Genomic DNA, 23,041 nt, shown 5'->3' with positions numbered 1-23,041 from the left:
TCCCAGCGGCCGAATAGTGTTGCATCCCAGCGGCCGAATAGTGTTGCATCCCAGCGGCCGAATAGTGTTGCATCCCAGCAGCCGAATATTGTTGCATCCCAGCGGCAGTATAATCGGTTGAAGCCGTGAGACTTGTTTTTTTCTCATGTACTCTGGCGTGTGGTGCAGTACCGCCTGTAGTCTTAGTTTCTGCCTACTTACTAAGTAACGATATGAGCATCTTGTTACGTGCTTATCAGCCAGGCCACTAATACACCTTCTTTGGAGAAATGTCTCTTTGTATCTTTTGCTCATATTTTAATTGAGTTCTTTGTCTATTTGTTGTTAAATTGCAATAGCACTGTCTTTAGATTTTAAGGTATGTGTTGTAGTAGGGGTTGGCCAAGGCTTGTTTTGTTATTGTCTTGGTTATTTGTTTTCTTTTGCTCTTAACACACCAGAGTCTGGCCTCTCTTGTTGAATTTCCCTCTGCTAACATTGGTACCTTTGTTAAGATCCAAGTGATCAGATATGAGCAGAGTGGCCCCAGATTTCAGGGCTCAGACTTAGAAATGCCACTCAGTATTGATATTGGTGATCCTCGGGATTAGTACTGCAGTTCCTGGAAATGCCATTCCAGCTGGCAGGCAAGTTAAAGTGAAATTTATACAGGCATTTCGACTCAGAAGTTTTACTTTTGAAAATGTAACTTATAAAAACAAAAATGTCAATATAAAAGTCATAGCTATATAAGAAATGCAACATGTGACTCCTCCTTCCTCCCCAGGGACTCCAGGACTGCCCAGGTTCCTGTTCTGCTGTGTAGAGGCCACCTCCTGTTCCTGTCCCTTCCCAAACGGAGGTTTAATTGCCTCTGTGTGTTTCAAAGTCGGGAGCTTTAAGAAGTGCTGTGGTCATGGAGGGATTAAGGCTGTTTCTGCAGGGGTAGCTTTGTGGTAAAATCTCTCTTCTGTCTCTTTGGTCCTCCAGCTTTCTGCTGCGGGACTATGCCACACTGAGGGAGGCCCTCACTGGATCCTAGAGCCACACTCTGGACTTCACAGCCCACAGAACCCTAAGCCATGCCTTTATAAGTCACTCGGCCAGGGGAGTCAGCTCACAGAAACCAATACCTGTTTTCAGTCAGCACAGTTCATCCCAGTTAATTTATTGTCTCTTTTGCTGGCTCCTCTGCAAGAAGTCAGCACACTGGAGCTGGGGCAGGAGGTAGGAGTGTCTGGTAGGAGTGACACTCCTACACCAGCATCAGGTGAGACATTCCTGTCTGCCAGACCTCCATTTCACCCACCAGGACCATGCCGGGGGCTCCCTGCTGCAGAGACTCTTTGGATCACCTCCACGTCCCTTTGTGTGCTTCTCAGTGATAGACAGAGCATTCATGGGTGGACCTGAGTTTCCCCCATGCCCTGGTGTGGCCATTGCTATCCGATGACTACACTTGGCACCTGAAAACGCAGTCTCGCTGTTCCCTCCTCTACCCCCATCTCCTCCGGGATGTGAGATCGCCCTTTCCACTCTTCCTATGACTGTCGTTCTACACTGGGCTAGGGTTTCCAGGGTGGGGGACAGAGTGTCTTCGTAGGGATGCAGCTGCCTTCCTTCCTTCCCTTGCCTTTTTTTTTTCCTGTCTTCTTTCCTCCTCCAGCTCTGAATGGTGGATCCAGCCAGGTGTCATCTGCTCACTCTCTGTCCCCAGAGGACAAGCATTGACTGCCCTGACTGCTTCCTGGGTTGAGGTGACAGGAATCACAAAGAACTATCTGGTAGCATTATTGCTGTGGAGATAAAAGTCACCAAAGGCATCCTGTTTGTTTACGAGTAGAGTGGTATTCAAGCCTAACATTACTTTATCCCAGCATAGATTGCATGTGCATATGGAGATGATTCTGGAAGAAACATTTGTGAAGATTTACCTTATATCGATATACACAGAATCCATGATGTGACTATGAAATATAACAGTTGTTTCCCTAAGTCTAAAATACTCAGCCCTGTGCCTCTCACTATCTCAATGAAGAGGGGTCATCGTTCTAACATTTTACTCTAATGTGTTTCATATAATAACTCCTTTACTCTATCAGGAAAGTGGAACACTTGATGTTGGAAAAACAAACAGTGCACAATTTATCTTTAATGCTCAGGTTTTTTTTCTTCCATTCGTCTGTGGAGACAGTGTTGGGCTTCTTGCTGCATCAGGATCTTGGCCTGCTCAGAGGCTGGTCACCACCCACATCATTAGACTTGAGTATGAGGCAGTTTGGCCCTGTGCTGTGTCTAATAGCCTGGACTTCGTGAGCCTGTTGTGACCATTCAGGGATGTTTGTCTGATGGCCTGGACTCATGAGCCTGTTGTGACCACTCAGGGACATTTGTCTCATGGCCTGGGACATCAGGAACCTGATGTGACCACTCAGGGACATTTGTCTCATGGCCTGGGACATCAGGAGCCTGATGTGACCACCCAAGGACATGTTTTGCTTTGGCTGATTGTTTGGTCTTGGTGGCATACTGTTTGGGGCTGTTGGCATGCTCTTGCCCCCTGCCTTGTTTATCTGCTCTTACCTCGCTGGTCCCAGCTTCTCTGTTCCAGCCATTCTCACTATGATGGCTTCTGCACTTGCTAGGGACTCCTGGTGTCGCCAGAGCTCACCCTTCCTCCCACTGCGCTGGTCAGAGGGCTGCTTCTGCCTGCATGGAAGTCCAGTGTCCTAGGGACTCACAGGGTTTCGTCCTCTTGGCCTTAGAGCAGGCGTCATCTGCAGATCTGAAGGAAATCTTTTCTTTGTGCTCAGCATCTGAAAAAGACTGCATCATATTTGGGCTTACAGAGTTATTTTTGTGTCTGCCATTGAGTGTTTCCTCCAGGTCAGTTCTTATGTTTGCCTGCCTCTCCTGACTCGGAACTCCAACCCCCAGTGAGATCCTTTAGCATTTGGCAGAGCTTCAGAGAAGTGCTCTGGGGAAACGGAACTGCCCGGCCTCTCAATTAGGTTCACTGACCTTTCTAAGTGACCCTAAGAGAGCCCTGCAATGCTGACCCCGAGAGTGCCATTTAGCAAGGGCTCCATAGATTTTGACACGTTTAGCTTACATTCCTTATTTGGAAGCATAAAGACAAGATCGCCAATGTTTGCCTACGTGGAATATTCCAGCTTTCTCTGATTTAGACTCTTTGAAGCCCACTGCCCTCAACTTTCATTTTCCTTAACATGTATGTAGGTAATACGCCTATTCCAAAACAACATCTCTGTTTTTCTATCAGTTAATAGCATTTTCAGTGTCTCCCTGCTGTCCCAAACCTTCAAGCACTTCTGTGGTAACCGGTTTGTTGGGTTTTGGTTTGGCACTACTGAGAGAAAAGCAGCAGTCTAGTAAAGAGTCACCTGATCGCCAAAGATTGTTTCCGGCCTGAAAGGAGTTAAACCATTTGTCAGGAGACTCTAGAACCCCTGGAAGACCCAAAATTTCTTAGAATCTGGAAATTTGTTAATTTTTTTTAAATTTAAAATTGAGTATTTCCTGTAAGATCAAACCATAGCAAAGACAGAGAAGATAAGGCCAGAACAAGCATTTGGTACTTTTGCTTAGCTAGCAGATGTGACCCTTTTGTACCGTTTACCAGAGGACCTGGAATACTCAGAGTAAACCCACATCATCTCTGCTTTCTAAGAGCAAAGGGCTCGCAACCTTCTGTGCTGATGTTACAACTGCATCCACAGAGCTCCCAAATCTGTGGATACCAATGCTTTTTTATTATTATTAATTAATTAATTTATTTATTTATTTATTAAAGATTTCTGTCTCGCCACCGCCTCCCATTTCCCTCCCCCAATCAAGTCCTCCTCCCTGGTCAGCCCAAAGAGCAATCAGGGTTCCCTGCCCTGTGGGAAGTCCAATGCTTTAAACTCAGAAAAAGTTATCCACTGAGCACAGTGTAGTAAATTAGAATGCTTTTCCGGTTCCCAGACCCACCATGGCTTCCAGAGAACAAATGCTCTCGGTCTTTCCACAGACTTTTCTGTCTTTATGCCCTCAGCACACTTCAAAGGAGAGATAAGATCTCAGTGGTCACTCATTATTCTAAGCAATGACATGCCTCCGGGCAAATGAGGAAGGGCTTTATTTACAGTCTTTCTTCTGGATCCCACCAGTCCTGCTGTTGGCTTTTCCTCACATCCATCTTCCTTTATCTCAGTTCTTTTGGTGGCCAGGTCAGTTATTTGGTGACTAGCTGCCAAATCTCCCACATTCCCAGAATCCTCTTGGAGCCCACTCAGCAGGATCCTCCCCTGGCTACTGGCTTATCAAGATGAACAAGACAGAAGTGTTTGCTGGGAGCCCAGGGTCACAGCTCTTATCTTCCTTGAGGAAAGAAACCAACACACAACCTTACAGATGCTCAAATGAACATCTGGATAAATATTCAGATTCTGATGCTTCATTTGAATCTCAGGACGTCATTGCTGAACCACGGTTCACGGATGAACTTCATTTAAACCCATAGAAGTAGAAAGAAACCATCCTGAGTTCTCCCTAATAATAACAAAACCCATCATAATTCACTGCAGCCTTCTGCTCACAGTGTAGCGTGTAATCCAGCAGGGCGATAAGGAGAGAGCCTGAGAACGCCGCTCCTAAATTTAGGCTGTCTTTAATGTCAGGGCAGTCTGCTCTGCATCCTTTACCAGCTCTGGTGGCTTCTGTCAACAAAAACAGCAAATGTTTGCTAGGTGGTGCTTCTCTGCCAGACTCTGTGGTGAGGTGGGTTTTTGGTTAGCTTTGTTTCCAGACCCAGAGATTAAGTATCCTGGCCCAATTGACAGCCCTGTCACTTGAATGTGTTTCAGTGAAATTAGCGAAGTCACAGTAGGGACGGTAGAGAAAAATGACAACAGCCATAAAACAGCTAAAGGATTTTGTTCCTATCTAGCCGTCATTCAGTTCCTTGATTCTGTATGACTGTAGTTTGCTGGGATGAGGGCACAGTTCAGTTACAGAGCATGTGTCTCACCCCTCCCCCACCCCCAGCACTACAAAAGGAAAGATAGAGCTAATTCGTTCTAACTAAAGGAGACTTTAGCCTTAGTCTCAGGAACCCGTGTAATTGAATAAGGCCCTTGTACTGCCTGCTCCCTGAGTCTGGGATGTCTGCTTTGTGATGGTCATGTGACTGCCCTTCTGGTTTCAGCTTTAAAAAAATTAAGATTTATTTTGGATTATTTGTAGCTGCATGGGTTGGTACCCACAGAAGTCAGAAGAGGCTGTCAGCTCCCTGGAGCTGGGGTTAGTGGATGCAGAGAACCAAATCCGGGTCCTCTGCAGAAGTAGCCAGTGCTGTAACCACCGAGCCAGCTCTGTATCTGCCTCATTACCTCTCTTTGGACAGCCCGGGTTACTGCTTACAAAGAAGGGCTCTCGTCTCTTTCCAACTTACATCATGAGAAGAGTTTGTGTGCCTCGTACGTAGGCTGCCATGTTCTAGAGCTAGGGTGGCCCTGGAAAATGGCAGAACTCAAAGCAGATTTGCGACAGTGTGCTCTGGAGAGTCCCTTCCAGGCCAGTGGTTTACAAAGTGCTCCTGAGCAGCCCCCCTAAATCTCAGCCTGACTGAGGTACCAGGCGGTACCAGCGGTTCTTGTAGGCTTGATGCTTACATCCTCTCTGGGGCCCTAGGGCCCTGGGCCCCACTTGCTAGTTGACCATCTGTTGATTGAAGCAGCATCTCCATCCTAAGGGTCAAGGTCAGGCAGTGGCCAGGCAGGGACTTAGAGAGCCTGCAGCATCCCACGCTAGTTTTCAGTGTCGGTCCTCCCTGTTTTAACCGGGTGCTTCTTCTTCATTTATTGACCTCTCTTTCTGTTAGCTGGTCCTTTTCCAGGTCTTGCAAACACGAACAGCAGAGCTTCCTTCTTGGCCCTAAGAAGCAGAGTTATAGGGAAGAAAAGAACCACCAAGAGCCATTCGAGCCAAGTGCCCCAGGAGTGATGAAAATAAATGTGTGGTCTAGGAGAGAGAAAGGCTATTCGGGTTACTAACGGTTCACTAAAGACCTGATATTTAACCTCAGGTCTTACAATCTGAGTCCAGCAGAAAGGAAGGAGAATGTGTTTGTGTTAGGAAACTAACTCATACAAAGATCAAGTTAGCCTGAAAGGCCGTGGTGCGTTCTGACGGTGGAAGAATTTAGTTGTACGAGATTGAAGCGTGAGAGACTTGGTAGGCATGAGTGCCCACACAGCAGGGTGAGGCCACGTGTGTAAAGGATTCCGTCAGGGGGCTGAAGTCTTCCCTTCCTGTGGTGGGAAAGCAGCTGGGTCTTTACATGTAGGGGAGGCCTGATAAGTTTGTAACTTTATAAAAATACCTCTGGTGGCAACTAGGTGACAGGAATCCTGCTTCTCCACGGAGCCCGTGTGAGGGGCAGGCCTGACCCAAGGCAGTAGGTGATAAACCGGAGAGCTCATTTGAATTTATCCATGGCAGAGTTGACAACACATAGACAGAAGGAGTGCTTGTCCAGTTTAGGCAAAGAAGCTTGACCGTGGTGAGGTGAAAGTCAACCCTTCGAGCCTCCGGCTTGATGGTTACTTTCTCAGAATCTTTTAGTGTAAGAGAGTTAACTTTCCCTAGACATTTAGATAATGCTAAGACATAGGCAGATTTTCCACTTTGCACCTGAGTAATATAGAAAATGAATCCAGCTGGGCAGTGGTGGCGCACGCCTTTAATTCCAGCATTCAGGAGGCAGAGGCAGGCAGATCTCTGGGAGTTCGAGACCAGCCTGGTCTACAGAGCTAGTTCCAGGACAGAGAGACCTTCTTGTCTCGGCAAAACAAAACAAAAGGGATCAACTATCAACCAGTAGGTACAGCTTTGAGACAAACCCTTGTCCTCTGCAGAATGGCATTTTTCCATACAACCCTTCACACCCACAAGCGTGCCCTGTGTGGAGAGAAGGCTGGGCTTCTGAGAGGATGAGGAAGGTTCCTTTGCTTTTCAGGTCTGTGGGAGAAGGAGGTCTTGGGGAAGCCTGGCCCAGAGCATTCAAGGGACATCAGGCTGATGGCTCAGGGCAATGTCACATGGTCAAGCCACTAGATTGTCTGAGGCAGGGGTAAGCCTGGTGTTGTCATGGTTTCATTTCAGGTTTTATCAGCTGGATACAGATGAGGTGTCAGTGTCATAGACTTAAATGTTTTTCTCTCCAACCTTTGGCTAACTAATGCTTTTCCATGATTTCTGACAGTTATTTTTCTTTGATAATGAATAATAAAGTGAGATTTACGGTCTCCATCTGACAGCATTTGTTTTATTTTGACAGTTCTTTCTAGACAGCAAAGGTTTTCTAATTAGGTTTTGTGTCTGCCAAAATGTTGCTGGGGGAATCTATTTCTCTGGAAAAAAAAGTTTCATAGTTTCCAGTCTGAAAAGCTGGAGTCATCTTATTTTGATTTGGAAGTTTTTGCATAAGCCCGTCAGAAAATGAAACCAGACTTTCTCCTGAAAATGAATTCTTAACAGGAGAAAATTAACTCTGGCTATGTAGAGAACGGGGAGGGAGAATTAAGAGATGTTTGAGTACAGTGTTTCCATAGTCCCTCTAAAAGTCTCTATCTGAACTAGTGATCACTACAGGGTCTGTTTTCCTTTTCTACTGTTTTATCAGAGCGCATGATTCTTGCTGTGTAGGGATTCCACCCCTAGGGGGCGCCAAACTTCCCTCTGCCGTGGCACAGCTGCAGTTGGTTTTGTGGCTGAAGAAGCAGGTGGAAGTCACAAGTGTGTCCATTGACCGAAAGAGGAAGCCATTTTGCTAACTGGTGCTGGCGACCTTATCATTGCTAATGGCAGAAACATCACGGTGAGCTAATCACAAAAACAGTCCTCCTTGCTGCCTTGGCCCCGGCAGCGTGCTGTGTGGAGATGCATTCAATTCCTGCAGTAGCAGCAGTGGCTAGATTCGATTTCCATGCAGGAGTGTTTTCCTCCCTGACGCCCTCAGTCAGACTAGGATCAGATTCCAGACATAGCTGCCCTCGGCCCCACCACCTCTGATCTCCACCATTCCCACCATCTGGTATTTTCCACGGAGCACAAACGAGTATGTGTATGGAACCGAGGGACTCATTAGCTAGTATTTCAAAGACCTGTGTCTGCTCAAAAAAGCAACAGCAGGCATCGTCTGTGGCACTTTGCCACTTCACAGCCATGCCACCCCAGCCATTCACACACCAGCTTGTGACCACTCCATTTTGGTGCATTTAAAAAATTATTTCTTTTAATTTTTTTGAGCTCATAATAACATAATTATAAATCCCCTTCCCTTTCCTTCCTCCAAACCCTTCCATATACCCCTCCTTGTTCTCCTGCAAATTCAGTATTGTTGTCATTATCTTATACATATATGTGTATATTCCTAAAAATATAAATACAACCTGATCTGTCTGAATGGTATAACTTGTGTGTATGTTTTCAGAGCTGACCATTTGGTATTAGATAACCATTTGGTGGTTTATCTAATCTCCGAGGAAGACGATTTCTCTCGTTCTCAACATTCCTCAGCTACAAGGGCAATTTTGAGCACACAGCAGTTCTCTGCAGTGTGCTCTATTGGCTGTAGGGGTCTGAGTTTTGAGCACACGAAGGCTCCTTCTTTATAATGTTGCTGTATTGGCTGAAGGGGCCTGGACTCTGTGAGAACTGAAAGCCACATGACATAGAATGTGGGTTTCATAAACTTGCACGAGGACTTGGTCCTTGGGTTTCGGGGGAGGAGAAAATGCAGTACAGGATGCATGGAGAGATGGCTCCGTGGTTCAGAGTCTGCAGCTTTCCGAGGGTGAGGGTTTGGTTTTAGGAATCCACATAGCAGTTCACGGTTGCTTGTAACTCCAGCCCCAGGGGATCCAGTGCCTTCTCCTGGCACCTGCACACCTGTTGTGCACATAAACTCACAGAAGAAACACACTTACACATATTTTTTTAATCTTAAAATAATGCAATGGAGCTTGAAGAAATGGTCTTATATGTCATTGATATCAAGTGATGAGATCCGTTGTCACCCAGGCACATGCCGAAGAGGTATTTCTTTTATCTAGCCTAGCCCTACACTCTCCTTCATGAAGCAGGACAAGGAACCAAGTGTGTGTATGTCAGTGACTCCATGAGAAGCCTCCGTGCCAGTGGAGCCTTGAACATCCTCCCCCAACACCAGGAAAAGGAGCCCCCTGGAAGTGACTTTCCCTGCTGTCTCATGGATGTCTTGGGCTACTCCTCCAGGATAATAGGACCATGTGGAACATTCCATGGAACAAGTCTATCTTACCACCCTCCTGTAGGTCATTTGGACAACAGTGGATTTTTAAAAGAAGCATTGTTAAAGTATCATATATATGCAAATAAAGATTATTTAGATATGTACATGAAGTCACCTTGGCCCCCGGGTACCTTTGGAAACTAATATGATTCTACAAATTTGGTAACCAAGAAACATCAATGCTGTTTTTCTACAGTCCAAACTCAGTGTTTCCCTCTGAGCTCACACCTGGCTCATAAGCCACCAGTGTCTGTTGTTCTTATCACTTCTACCCTGTTTACACCAGCGCCCTGCACACCTCTGACATCTTGAAGCAAGACCTTCTCTTCCTGGTACAGCATACGGTGGAACTTCACCTTGCCACCCTGTAAAGGGAGGAAATGGTTCACTTCCCACCCCTGCCCCCACACCTCGCTGTTTGCAGGGTCGGGAGAAACTGTGACTTTCACGCATAAGGTAGGGCTTCATATAAGAAAAAGGTCACCAGAGAGCAGGTTGGTAATTGAGATACCAGCTTCAGGGTTAGAAGTTCTCTTTCAAGATGAACCTGTCTTTCTTCTTTTCGAGGGTTTCACTGTGTAGCCCCGGCTGTCCTTGAACTCGCTCTGTAGACCAGGGTGGCCTACAACTCAGAGCTCCACCTGCCTCTGCCTCCCGAGTGCCAGGATTAAAGGCATGGGCCACCAAGCCTAGAGCTGGAAGACAAATCTTAAAAGGTTTTCTGTCCTCCTCTGAAGGAGCTTGGAGTCACTAAGTGAAACTCTGTTGTAATAGGAGCGGCTGGGCTGCTTCCCGCCACCCTGCTAGCTTTACCCGAAATAATTACACGGGAACTGTATTCTTTTAAACACTGCCTGGCCCATTAGTTCCAGCCTCTTATTGGCCAGCTCTTACATATTGATCTAACCCATTTCTAATAATCTGTGTATCCCATGAGGTGGCTTACCAGGGAAGATCTTAACCAGCATCTGTCTGGAGTGGGAGAATCATGGCGACTCTCTGACTCAGCTTCTTCTTCCCAGCATTCTGTTCTGCCTACTCCACCCACCTAAGGGATCGCCTGTCAAAATGGGCCAAGGCAGTTTCTTTATTAGCCAATGACCTTCCTCCATCAAAACTCCCCTGAGTTATCTTTTCTTGAACCCGGGGAAGGCCAGCTCTCGTGCTCCTGTGCGTGCATCGTTGTCCTCTGCCCGTGAGATTTCTCCATGGCTTTGTCCAGGCCTCCATCTACACTGTAGAGCTCATAGAGGATGAAGGGGCTTTTTACCAGATGAGTGTCATTCTGGACCCTGGTTATGTCTGGTCCTGGAGGATGGTGTCCCATGGGAGAAGGGAAGAGGGCACACTGTTCTTCCTCAAGATCCCTTTACCCAGAGTTACGTGGAAGCCTCCTGTTCTTGAGCAGTGGAAAACATACCCTAACCATTTTTCAGTAGCTGGGCCACACCGCTTGTCCCCATCCTTAGGCAAAGTGCTTGAAACCCTTTCTACCACTGGAAAGATGGGGAGGCAAGACAGGCTGAGGAGAAATGAAGCGTTACTGTTTGGAGAGATAGCTCAGCCTCTAAGTATGTGTACTGCTCTTACAGAAGACCTGGTTAGGTTAAAGCACCCACATGAGGTGGCTCACACCTGTAGCCCCAGCTGGCATCCTCTGCTGGCCTCCACAGGTGCCTGAATTTGTAGGCTCCCTGCCTCCACATACTGGCACACACACATAATTAACTTCTTTAAAGAGAGGAAGCATTGTCCTTATCCCCCTAACTACCAAACAGAATCTCAAAGGTCATGAGTTTCTCTGAGAGCAGGGAGCACTGCAATGGGAACATGTTTTCTTGCTACTCTGGGCACTTTTAAAGAGATTGGCACCTGGGATGCTTTAAAGGAAAGCTGAGGAAGATTGCGTAAGTTATTTTGACGTAATAGTCCTTGGCCACAGAGTTGAGCAACAAGAACAGAACTTGTCTAAGGTTGACAATTATTGATGGATGTCCTTGCAGGAGTATTCTTGTATAAGGTCACAGTAAGCTCCCACCCCCAAGACTGTGGTTCTGACATGTTCTCATCATGTGGCATATGCATATGACACCCCACTCCTTCATAACCTCAGCTTCTCCAGTGACATCTTTGTCTGTTAGGGCTTGACACAATTGACTCCATTGTGATATCTTTCACCTGCTCATGCCAAGGCTTATCTGTTTTTCAGACAATGGTGGGCAGACTCTGTCTGGGGGCAACAACTGGCCACTTCGCGGAAGGAAATGGACCCTGTGGGAAGGAGGCATCCGTGGAGTGAGCTTTGTGGCAAGCCCCTTGCTGAAACAGAAAGGCGTGAAGAGCCGGGAACTCATTCACGTCTCGGACTGGCTTCCAACACTGGTGAAACTGGCTGGGGGAAGCACCAATGGGACCAAGCCTCTGGATGGATACGACGTGTGGAGAACCATCAGGTACCTATATGCCTTTCCCCATTCTTTGTCAGGACAGAAACTCCAGCAACTTAACATGGTTGATGGAGAATAATCACTTTGCTTTGTAGGATGACAGTCCAGTGTAGACATACAAGACTCCCCATCCCCCGCTTTTTAAGAAAAAGAAATGAGTCTCAAATATTTCTTTCAAATATTGTCATTACATACTTTTTAAATCTTTCATTTGGTATTTTGGTTTTGTGTTTTATGCAAAGGAAAGGCTTCTCCTCTTTAGAGCTGAGAAGTTTTTCTTGGTGTAGGACAGAGTATTGCTGGCTCCCTGCAGGGTGGTGGGGCTTCTACCCTGTTACCAGCTAAAAAATAGAGGACTCAACAGAGATGAAAGCGTGGGATGGGAGCCTGGGGACACTGCGCAGTCTGGAGAACTAAGTTTATTAGTAAGTATTTGATGAATACCTACTATGTGATGCTCTGTTCTGGGTTCTGGATAATTAGAAATAACTCAGGCAAAACCCTGGCTCTCAAGAAGCTTACCCTATGGAGTGTGTTGGGGCAGGGAGTAAGGGCGTTAAAACCAGGAAAAGAAGCGAGACACTTCCTGTCCTTTGGGAGAAGATAAGAGGTGTGAAGGAAATAAATGCTGTGCTCTGGGAGAGGGGGGACGCCATGCAGGAGCAGGGCCTGTCCTCAGCTGTAGCGATGGCAGCTGTCCTGCCCATTTCTCTCCCACAGGCCCTGGAGGCTGGAAGGTGCTTCCTTGGAGTATGTATCTACGAACGTGGTATCTATATTCAGCATGTGTTTAATAGCGTGTGCATCTGTGGTTTAGTACCTAGATCCAGTTTACACATAAAATTACATGCATTGGAAGTGCTATATTCACTGAAGCAACAAATTGGATAGTACTATGCTTCTCAGACTCTTCAGTGTGCCGAGCTCTGTCTGGGAGTTGCTCATTGAGTGTCCTCTTGTAAACCACCCATACTTTGCTTTCTTCATCTATGATGTTTTGAGTTCAAAATAGTGAAGTTTCAGGTTTCAGAGGAAATACACAGCAGAGGACACAGGGGTGAAGAGCCTTGGTGTGCGTGGTTCTTTATAAGGTTGTATGTATGCATGAGTATGTGGGGTGGGGACTTAAACAGACTCCTAGCTGACCACTGGCCCCTGTACTCACTGGTGACACCTATCTAGTCCCTAGTTGGTCATCCATGTTCACAGAGTTAGGGTGCCAATAGTCTGTATATATGCTGATCGAACTGATCCCTTACTGCTGAGCGTTAGCTTATTTCATTTCTTTTCTTTCTTCTTTCCTCCCTCCTTCCCTCCTTCTCTTTCTCTCTCCCTCCCTCCCCTTTTTCTTTCTCTCACTTTCTCTTTCTTTCTATTCCTTTTCTTTCTTTCTTTCTTTTTCTTTTTTTGGTATTTTGAGATAGCATTTCTATCTACAGCCCTGGATATCCTAAAACTTGCTCTGTAGACCAGGCTGGCTTCAAACTCTCACAGAGATCCGCCTGCCTCTGTCTCCTAAGTGCTGGGAAGTAAAGGCATGTGTCACCACCACCCAGCCATTTCTTTTAAATATTCTTGTTTTTTCCATAGTAATTTTAATGGTAAAAATATAGGGACCTGCTGATAAAGGTGCTTGCTGCAAGCCTGACAGCCGGAGTCTGATCTCCTCCACGCATGTGGAGAATAAAACCAATTTCCATATGTTGTACATACACACACACATGCACACACACATGCACACACATGTACCATGCACACTGTGGCCCGTGTACTCTCACAAAACCCTGCACACTAACTAGATAAATAAATAGATAGATAAATGTAATTAATTTTTTAAATCAGGGTTTAGAATGATATCATTCCATGCAGAGGGCATGTGGCAGCTATTAATGTGTGAACTGTGAAGTTGACAGTCTCCTGAGTTTAGGAAAGATGGGAAATATGTTCAGCCGAGCCATCCTGCTTCTCAAAGCATAGCATCTCCTCTAGGAGGAAAGATGAGGGAAGGTCTCAGCTTTTCCAAAGCCAAGGTGGTCTGATTCTGTCAACTTTATACCTTTGTTTAAATGATTGTGCTTCTCGAATTCCAGGTTTTCCCTGGGGAATGTATAAAAATTTAAGGCTTGCTTTTCAAGCAGCAAAATTAAAAGGATTGGCCCATTTTTCAACTTTTCAACTAGAGATAACCCTTGAACAATGCTGGGTCTGAGGTCACCCCTACTTGGCCACAAATTCACACTTAATTTTAAAACTTCTTATTTAACAGCTTCATTAACAGATATTTGAAGTCAGTAGACTAAAAAAAGCTTATAAACTTTTATTGAAGATTAAAAATGAAGTTTTTTTTAAAAAAAAATCAGTCTGATCATTTATGAAATAATATACAAAGCTATGTTGAGAAAAACAGGGCCTTATTTATTATGTTTGAAAAGAAGCATCTTTAAGTAAAAAGTGACAGTAATCAAAACCCCCACAGTTATCTCTCAGCAGGCAGAAGGCAAGCCCTGCCACTCAGTCTCTTCTGTCCTTATTGCTCGGTTTGCACGCTCTCTTCTTGATAGGTGATATGGCAGATAAATGACTCTTTTCTCTGTCCTGCTCTCTTCATCATTGAGAGTGGATATGTTACCTCTGTATTAGGGATTGAAGCTGCAGGTAGCTGTGCCTCTGGGCTCTGACCTTCGTCGCCTAGTTTACCTTGTCCTCTCTAGGCTCTCTGGAGAGAAAGAGAGAGAGAGAGACAGAGAGAGAGAGAGAGAGAGAGAGAGAGAGAGAGAGAGAGAACACCCTGGCTATCAATAACCTCCATCACTTCCGTCTGCACATGAGATGTTTACCATATGGTCTCTGTATATAGTAAGTGGACACCTTCACCTGAGTTATGAGCAGCAATGCCGGTCCTAGACTTAGAGCATGCTCTGTGAGCCCTGCCCCATCCTTTCTGTCATCTGTACTCACTCTTGGGAATGCTATGAGTATGAAGGACTATAGACGTGGATGACATAGGAAACGGCTATTGTCTTACTTTGAATTGAAGCTCTGCTGGTCCCATTCTCATCCGCTGTCCCCAACTCCCTTCCCCTCCAACATTCAGGCTGCACATGCGGCTCCTGTGCCCTTGTGTGGTGCACCCTGCACCCTTGCTGGTGCACCCTGTGCCCTTGTGTGGTGCACCCTGCACCCTTGCTGGTACACCCTGCACCCTTGCTGGTGCACCCTGCACCCTTGCTGATACACCCTGCACCCTTGCTGATACACCCTACACCCTTGCTGGTACACCCTGCACCCTTGCTGGTGCACCCTTGGTTGTCTGGGGGTGACAGACAATCCTGCTTGCTTCACTGCTCTCCTTTGCCGTGAGGGGACTCTCACCTCTACTACCCGTTACTATGGTGGTAGTGGAACCAGGCAGCCCAGATTCTCTGGGTTCTGCTCTCCGTATGTGACTGTACTTTTCCACAACTTTATAAGCAGCTTGCTACTTATCATAAGCCTCACCAGTGACTTAGCAATCAAACAACACATTTTGTGCTATATGAATTAAATGCCATAAAATTATGCCAAAGGACCACAAGAGAACACATTTTTTGCCATTGCCAACTTATGACAATTTGAAAAAACTTGCAAGTGAACTGTAGAGCCAAGAAGTATTAAAAATTCTTTTTTAAACCCAATATTTGTTCTTTAAAAGGTTTGTGTTAAGGATAGTGATACAGTTCAGTGGTAAAGTGATTTTTAGCATGCACAGGCCTCAGATCCAATCCTCAGCAACATGCATACACACACACACACACATACACACACATATGTTTTCACCATTTTCTGCATCTTTCCCCTCATTTAACACGTTTGAAATTACTTGTGTTAAAGAAAAATAATCATTTTATAAGCAATTGCTATAAATAACCAGTTTTTCATTATGTCATCCAGCTGCTCCTAGCAAACACCATTTTGTGGAAGGCTCCTTGAAATGCTAAACCATTGCCTTAATTTTTAAAAATTATTTATTTTTATTTTATGTGTATGAATGTAAATTCACCACATGTGTGCAGTGTCCATGGAGGTCAGAAGAGGGCATCAGCTACTTTGGAACAGGAATTAGAATTGTGAGTTGCCCTGCGGGTGCTGAGAACTAAACCCAGGTCCTTTGCAGAAACAGAAAGTGCTCTTAACCGCTGAGCTATTTCTCCAACACTAGCCTCAAATTCTTATCTGATGTTTTTAGTAAATAACACTGAAATGAACTATTCCTGGATAAAATCTTTGCCTGCATTTAAATTTTTTTAATATAGAAATGATTTTAAATTAATTGTGATAGAGATTATTATATCTATTTCTATATAATATATATCTCTAGAGATAGATATAATGATCTCTCTACATATATAATACTATATATTATTATAAACAGTGACTATAGTTAACTATTCTCCAAGAAGGCTTCTCTCACATTGCATGATGAACAGAAATACTCCTTTTCATCACAGCCTGCCTCCCTCCCTCCCTCCCTCCCTTTCTCCCTTTCTTTCTTTCTTTCTTTCTTTCTTTCTTTCTTTCTTTCTTTCTTCTTTTTTCTTTCCTTTTCCCTTCTTTCCTTCCTTCTTTCTTTCTTTTCTCTTCTCTTCTTTCTGGTTTTTTGTTTGTTTGATTTTAAAGACAGGGTCTCTGTGTAGCCCTGGCTGTACTGGAACTCGCTCTGTAGACCAGGCTGGCCTTGAACTCACAGAGATCAGCCTGCCTCTGATTCCTGAGTGCTGGGATTAAAGGCGTGTGCCACCACTTCCCGGCCATCACAGGCTTTCTTGCATGGTCTTTGAAAAAGCTCTTCAGTGTTCTTTCTATTTGTATTTTCTCTTTTTGCAATCACACACTTTTCCTTTCCTACAGTATTTGCCTCAGTGTTTGCGTGTGCGTCAGGTACATGTCTGCTTCATATGGAGGCCAGGAGAGGGCACCAGATCTCCTGGAACCGGAAGTGCAGAGGGTCATGAGCCTCTATGTGGATGCTGGGAACTGAACCCAGGTCCTCTGCAAGAGCTTCAAATGCACTTAACTTCTGAGCCACCACCTCACAATTCAGGATTTATGTGGAAGAAAATCAATCCACAAAACTCAGAAGAAAATCTCAATGGATACCAAGCACACATCTGAGAAATGAATTTTGAACAAAAAAAAAAAAGCAAGAAAAGCTGATCTCACTGAGAGATATAAGGATGCCAAAATGTTAGTACACAGGAAAATATGAAAACAATTTTGGACAAGTCTATGTCTCACAACATGAGAAGAAATAACATCCAAGTAATGAAAAGGAAATAACATCCAAGTAATGCTTCACTGACTTCAGTTCACGTTATCAGCGACTAAATGTGAAGTTAGTAAAGGCTGACGAGGAAGAAAAGCCAGGTACACAATAGGCAGGACCCTGAAGCAGTTGGATGGCCAATTTCAGGATAGCCTGGGCTACACAGCGAGCTCTTGTCTCAAAAAACAAATAAGTAAATTAAATAAAAGGAGGAGCTAAAGACATGATTCAGTGGACAGAGTGTTCACACCATAAACATGAGGGCCTGAGTTCAGATCCTTACTACTCATGTCCGCGCCAGGGTACATGGCAGTCTGCCTATAACCCTAGCCCACGGGAGGTGGTGACTCAGAATGTCTCTGGAGCAAACAGCTAGGGAGACTAGCTGAATCAGCAGATTAAGGGTTCGTGAGAGACGCTACTCAGCGCATAGGCTGGAGAACAACTAATGCCAACCTCTGGCTTCCACACACAGATGAACACATACACGTTCACACACCCGTGCATGACACACACGCGTGTATAGCACACACACATGCAAACTAAGTAAGGAAAATATGAACATGGTATGGTTCTGATGTGGTCGCGCTGTGGTGTGCTTGGCGCCAAGTCAGTTTTTATTTTTGTTTTGTTTTCAGGCAGAAATGTACACTGTGGTTCTGCGGGACATTTTGTTCATTTTGAGAAAATTCCTTTGTTCCCGACCCACTGGGACTATTATTTTTGGCGTAGTGCACATCATCGATGTTCATCTGTATCACCAGATTTTAGGTTGTCAACCCCTATTTCATTCTTAAGATTATCTCAATCAGGAATGACCTTTCAGAGTCTGGCCTCTCTGTGTTTCTGCCTGCAGAGAAACTGGCACAGTATGTGGTCACCTTTAACTCCAAGTTACTGTCTTTTTTCAGAATGTTTTCTCAGTGATCAACCCTTTAGGGAGTCAGGGCTCTGGGTTCTTCAGGATTGTTACTAGAAGGATATAGCCTGTATATGCTATATCATAAGAGAGTAGGCTTTTCTGTGTTGGTTTTTTTTTTAAGGCAGATTTGTCTCTGCAGGTTAATCAAATGTTTCCAGGCTTGCTCTGTGGAAACCCAGCATATCATATTATTCCAGGACAAAAGTTCTGAGGAAAAACAAATCTTCATCTGCTTCTGGCTCTGCTTATGTCTTTCCACATCAGTGGCAGGACACCTCACGCTCACCAGCAGGCACAGAAAGTGACCAGTCACACTGATGTCGGAGCCACCTTCCCAACTCAGCAAAAGCAAGCAGCCAGCCAAGGGTCAGAGACACTTGATCTGTGCCCAGAGGATGGGAGGTTTTTTCCAGGAAAGGAAAAACCATTTTTTTAAGGTGATGGCAGGTTTTTCAACATTGAGCAGAGGTGCGTGAAATGGGCATGACAGTTGATGGATGGCCATCGGTGTTGGCCAGGGCAGCAGAGGCCTCCCTCAGGGCATGGACATCAGTTCTTCTTAGACTTGCTTCAAAATGCAGAGTTCTAGAGCTTTTCTAGTTTGCTTTCTGTTGCTGTGAGAAAACACTGTGACCACAAGCAACCTGGGAGAGGGAAGGGTTTATTTGGTTTATGCTTCCAGGTCGGTCACAATCCATCATTGAGGAAATCAATGTGGGCAGGAGTGTGAAGCTGAAATCATGCTTGTTGCTTGCTAGGTACTCTCTGGATCGTGCTACACAAGCTTTCTTATATAACCATCACTTTCCAAGGGATGGTGTTGCTCACAGTGGACCTGCCCCTTCTGCATCAATTATGAATCAAGAGAATACCCCAAACATGCCCATGGGCCAGTCTAGGCAATTCTGCAATGGAAGCTTTCCTCTCAGATGGCTCTGGGTCGTGCCAGGTTGATAGTTAAAGCTAAGGAGGGCACTGATGCTGTTTTCCATAGGGCAGTTTCTCTTTCTTCCAAGAGCACACATCATTTCTAGGGTACCCAATCTTCTCCTGGCTCTTTCCAGTGTTGTATATTTTTCTGCCTTACACCAATAAGCAGCTTACAGGCTGTTTCTAGATATTGTATAAGATGGGATGACAAAGGGGAGATCAAAGTATTCACACTTCATATGATTTCTTTATGAACTTGCTCTTTAGTTGATCTTAACATAAGACAGAATTGAAGCCTGGCACTTAATGGTAGGAATGTGCTTGTCCTTTCCCATCCCTGGGGACTGCATCTGTGTATGGCACTCAACTTCAATGACAATTGACTATTAACTGCTGGTGTGCAATGTCTTAAAAACTTACTGTGTTGTTCTGGAGATGGTTTTGCTTACTATTAAAGGTTCAAGAAGAAAGTCATAGAAAAAAATCACTTCCCTCCCCTCCCCACCTGCATCATGGATACCATGAAGCCCAATGGTCACTGAGCTGGAGCAAAGAACCTCTGATTTTTATTCTTCATTCTAAATACTACTGCAGTCAGGTGGACTGTGAATAGTATTTCCTAGACGTGGTAATAGTGTTCGAAGTCCTCGTTAGCACTGGGATCTGTTTCACACAGCAAGTGCCTCACTGCTGTCATTACTGTCCTCCTTGAGTGTGTTTAAATATGTGCTAGATTCATCACTGGTCTCATCTTCATTCTATTTCTTTTGTGGAGCATGAATAATAAAAACCCAGAGACAGATATTGGGGTTCAACCTGAAGATCAGAAAAGCAAAGCACACAAACCTCTAGAGAGCTCTTACCTTTATGAAATCTTAGGACTGAAAGAGGGAGCAAGTTCTTGTCTCATCCACCTTAAATTCCTCTCTAGTGCTGGGATTATAGGTGTGCACCACCAGTGCCCAGCCTCTATGTCTAACTAGTGTGGCTGCTGGGATTAAAGGTGTGTGCCACTACTGCCTGGTTTGTATCACTGACTAGTAGTGTTCCTGCTTTGCATGCTGGTCTTCAGGAAAGCTTTATTTTTTAAAATACAAATGAAATGTCACGACATTTCCTCCTTTTGTTTAAATTAAAAGAAGGCTATAACTAATAGAAGAAAAACTGTATATAAGTACAATAACTGTATATACTACAGGCAATAAATATATCAACAATATCTAGTCCATTTGCATTTGACAAGTTCAGAGAAATACACCATATGTCTCTTATCTTGGTAAGTCCAAAGTCTTGTACCTAATTTCTATCATAACTTTCTTTCTGTGCCTGCTAAACAAGGAAAACTGTAACTATCTAGTCTTCAACTTCCTCAGAGACCCAAGAAGGAAATAATATTAACTGAGTTATCAAGAAGTGCAAGCAAGCAACTTCCAAATAAATGTGAGAAATGACAGAAACAGCTGGCTGCCTGGATTGTCACCAATAGTTCCTCTGCAGCATTGGAGCATCCATCTTCAGCCTTCAGACCTAGCATATCTAGCAGACTTTTTGTGAAGCAGGATATTTTGTAGGGTTGTCCTTGTCTTGACAGTGTTTGGCAGTTACTCTCTTTTGTGTCCTGCTTGTTCAATTAGGACAGCATACTATCAGCAGTTCAGGTAAGGGCATTTTCTTGCTCAGTGGCTTGCTTTTGCCACAAAGAAAGTAAACTCCATGTGGAGTTTCTTCGATGCCCATTGTCTTCTCTTAAGTAGATTGGTGCTGCAGGGAGCAGACTTGTCTCATGGTCATAAAATATAGAACCTTTGTTATAAAACATCTTAAATACTTGGTAGATCTCTGAAGTGTTTGAAGATGACCTATCTAAAATATATCTATATTTGACCTTGAAAACATACCTAATGTGACCACACATTCGATTGTAATAGGTGATTAACTATTAACCTGCATTTCCTTATTATTCTAGACAGTTGGTAGTAACAATTTTCAAGGACTGGAAATTTGCATTACACTGTTAAATGAGTTGTGTAGGTATAATACCTTGGACAAGAGTAGAAATGTACCTACAGTATGTTCTAACAAAATTAATCTTAAATTTATATCATTATACAGAATTTGTATTCAATATACAAAAATCCAATCCATTGTAAAGCATTAAAAAATAGTAGCTGCTTTTTAAAAATAGATTCAGTAATCTACCTTTTTATCTTATCATATCTATATCCTCCCTTTTTTCTTTCCAGAGTAGATTCAATAATCTACCCTTTTATCCTATCATATCTATAGCCCCATTTTTTTTCTTTTCTAAGCAAGAACACTTAATCATATCTCCTCTGTTTAACTTTCCTCCTTGCTGTAACCAATAATAACTTGTAACCAACCCCTCTAAACAATAGCAAATATCCATAACCCATTGAATGACTAAAAACCATCCACCCCATCTCCTGGCAATGTGGGTATCATATTCTTAAATTTACTTTCTGCTGTCTGGGGGTGATGGCATCTTTAGAGGATTTTGAAAAGAAAAATTTGGGTTAATTGTCAAGTCCTGGGAGCGGCAGCTGTATCATTTGTTGTCCAGTCTCTTTGTATTGGGAAAGTGCAGGACTTGTCTCAAGTCCTGGCTAGAGTAGTTTGTGAGGCTGGATCATCTCAGCTAACCACCTCAAAATTGTTCTGCGTAGCTTGTAGTCCAAAGCTGATCTTTAGGTGGTATTTTCATAGTGGTGTTATCATAGTCCTGGAGGAATTGTCATTGTGAGGCCCTACCCTCCTTTTGGAGACTTCAAAGGTCACTGTTAGGCATGCTCATGGTTCACTGTAAAAAACTGATAGAGACTCAAACCAATATCATGTATAGGAAGGTAGATGAAATTTTTTTCTAGAATTAGTCAGTACTCCATATGACCATTAATAGCATGACAAAAAGTATAGAATATATATGTATTAATCTTATAAAATTTATACCTTAAGAAAAGCTGTTAAAGAGTCAATTAAACCAAAGGATAATTAGATTAGTAACAATATAATAGTCCTTAAATTTTTGTCTTTCTTCTGTCCCATATCGGACGGCTCTTCTGACATGAGACAGAGATTTTGGACTGTAATTTAAGAAGCATGCTTGGATTTAGAGAACCAGCTTTAATCTTCAATTGGACTGGGACTACAAAAGACCATTTGCATTATATGTCTGTAAAGAACAGTAGAAACAAACATTGGGGATGACTTATGAAATTTTGTCCTGTTGGAAATGTGTTATACCAAACGGCCAATTTACTTTTTTTCTTGAGACATTTTTTTTTCTGGATGATTTTTCCTTTTCTTCAGATGTCTCATTTGTCTGGTGGTCTTCAGATTCCTTAACTGGATATCTTCATTCCCCTGAAAAGACAGAAACAAAACCCTTCCCCAACCCTAACTTTGGGGAGATTCTCTTTAGGGAAGTTATATCTGATCAAATGAAAAGCATTTGTTAGTTTTATAGGTTAGTTTAGATTAAACAGCCATGGTGCTTAATGAACTATGATCTCTTCTAATAAGGAGGTGCCTTTTATTCAAATAGAATTTTTATCAGTTTTAATGGTGTCCATAGTGTTTCTTTTCCTGTGGAAACAAAGTAAACCTCTTTCCCTAACGTAACACATGTCCTGGTTTCCATTCTGAGGTCAGCACATCTTTAAAGTATATTGGCTGATTTAATTCTGTAGGGTTTTTTTTCTATTATCCAGTGTCTCTCTGCAGCTGTTGTTCCTTTTTCATCAGCATTTAGAAATTTATAGTTTGTTTCTAAAATTGGGAGAATATTAATCTGAGTATTCCATTGCTATAACAGATCAAGTCCCCACAAATTCATTGCTATTTAGCCACATATAGTTTTAATATTTCTCTCTGTATTTCTGCCCCTATACATTCGACCCATCCTGTGCTCTGCTTTACCTGAGATAAAATTCCAGTCCAAAAAAACTGAACATTTACATCCTGAAGAGGCCAAAATTCTGGTGACATAATTGTTACATCCCCACCTTGAAGGCGAATTTAATTAATCCAGGCCAGTGGGTACAAGAAGATACAATTTTAATATATAAACACACTCACACACCCGGAGTTCAGTGATCCACCGTAAA

The 23,041-nt window shown here is 43.8% G+C and overlaps 1 protein-coding gene across 1 annotated transcript in view; it reads left to right on the top strand.

The window, feature by feature from the left end:
- The window catches only part of Arsb (arylsulfatase B), a 179,654-nt gene that overhangs the window by 69,311 nt on the left and 87,302 nt on the right, over positions 1-23,041 (top strand). The window contains exon 5 of the mRNA XM_005356487.3: positions 11,526-11,769. Within this exon, the coding sequence (XP_005356544.2) occupies positions 11,526-11,769 (244 nt within the window). The remainder of the gene's footprint in view (positions 1-11,525; positions 11,770-23,041) is intronic.

This window comes from Microtus ochrogaster, chromosome 19 (assembly GCF_000317375.1).
Source record: "Microtus ochrogaster isolate Prairie Vole_2 chromosome 19, MicOch1.0, whole genome shotgun sequence".
NCBI lineage: Eukaryota > Metazoa > Chordata > Mammalia > Rodentia > Cricetidae > Microtus > Microtus ochrogaster.
Note: the sequence above shows the minus strand (reverse complement) of the source record. Positions and strands in the feature narration are given on the sequence as shown.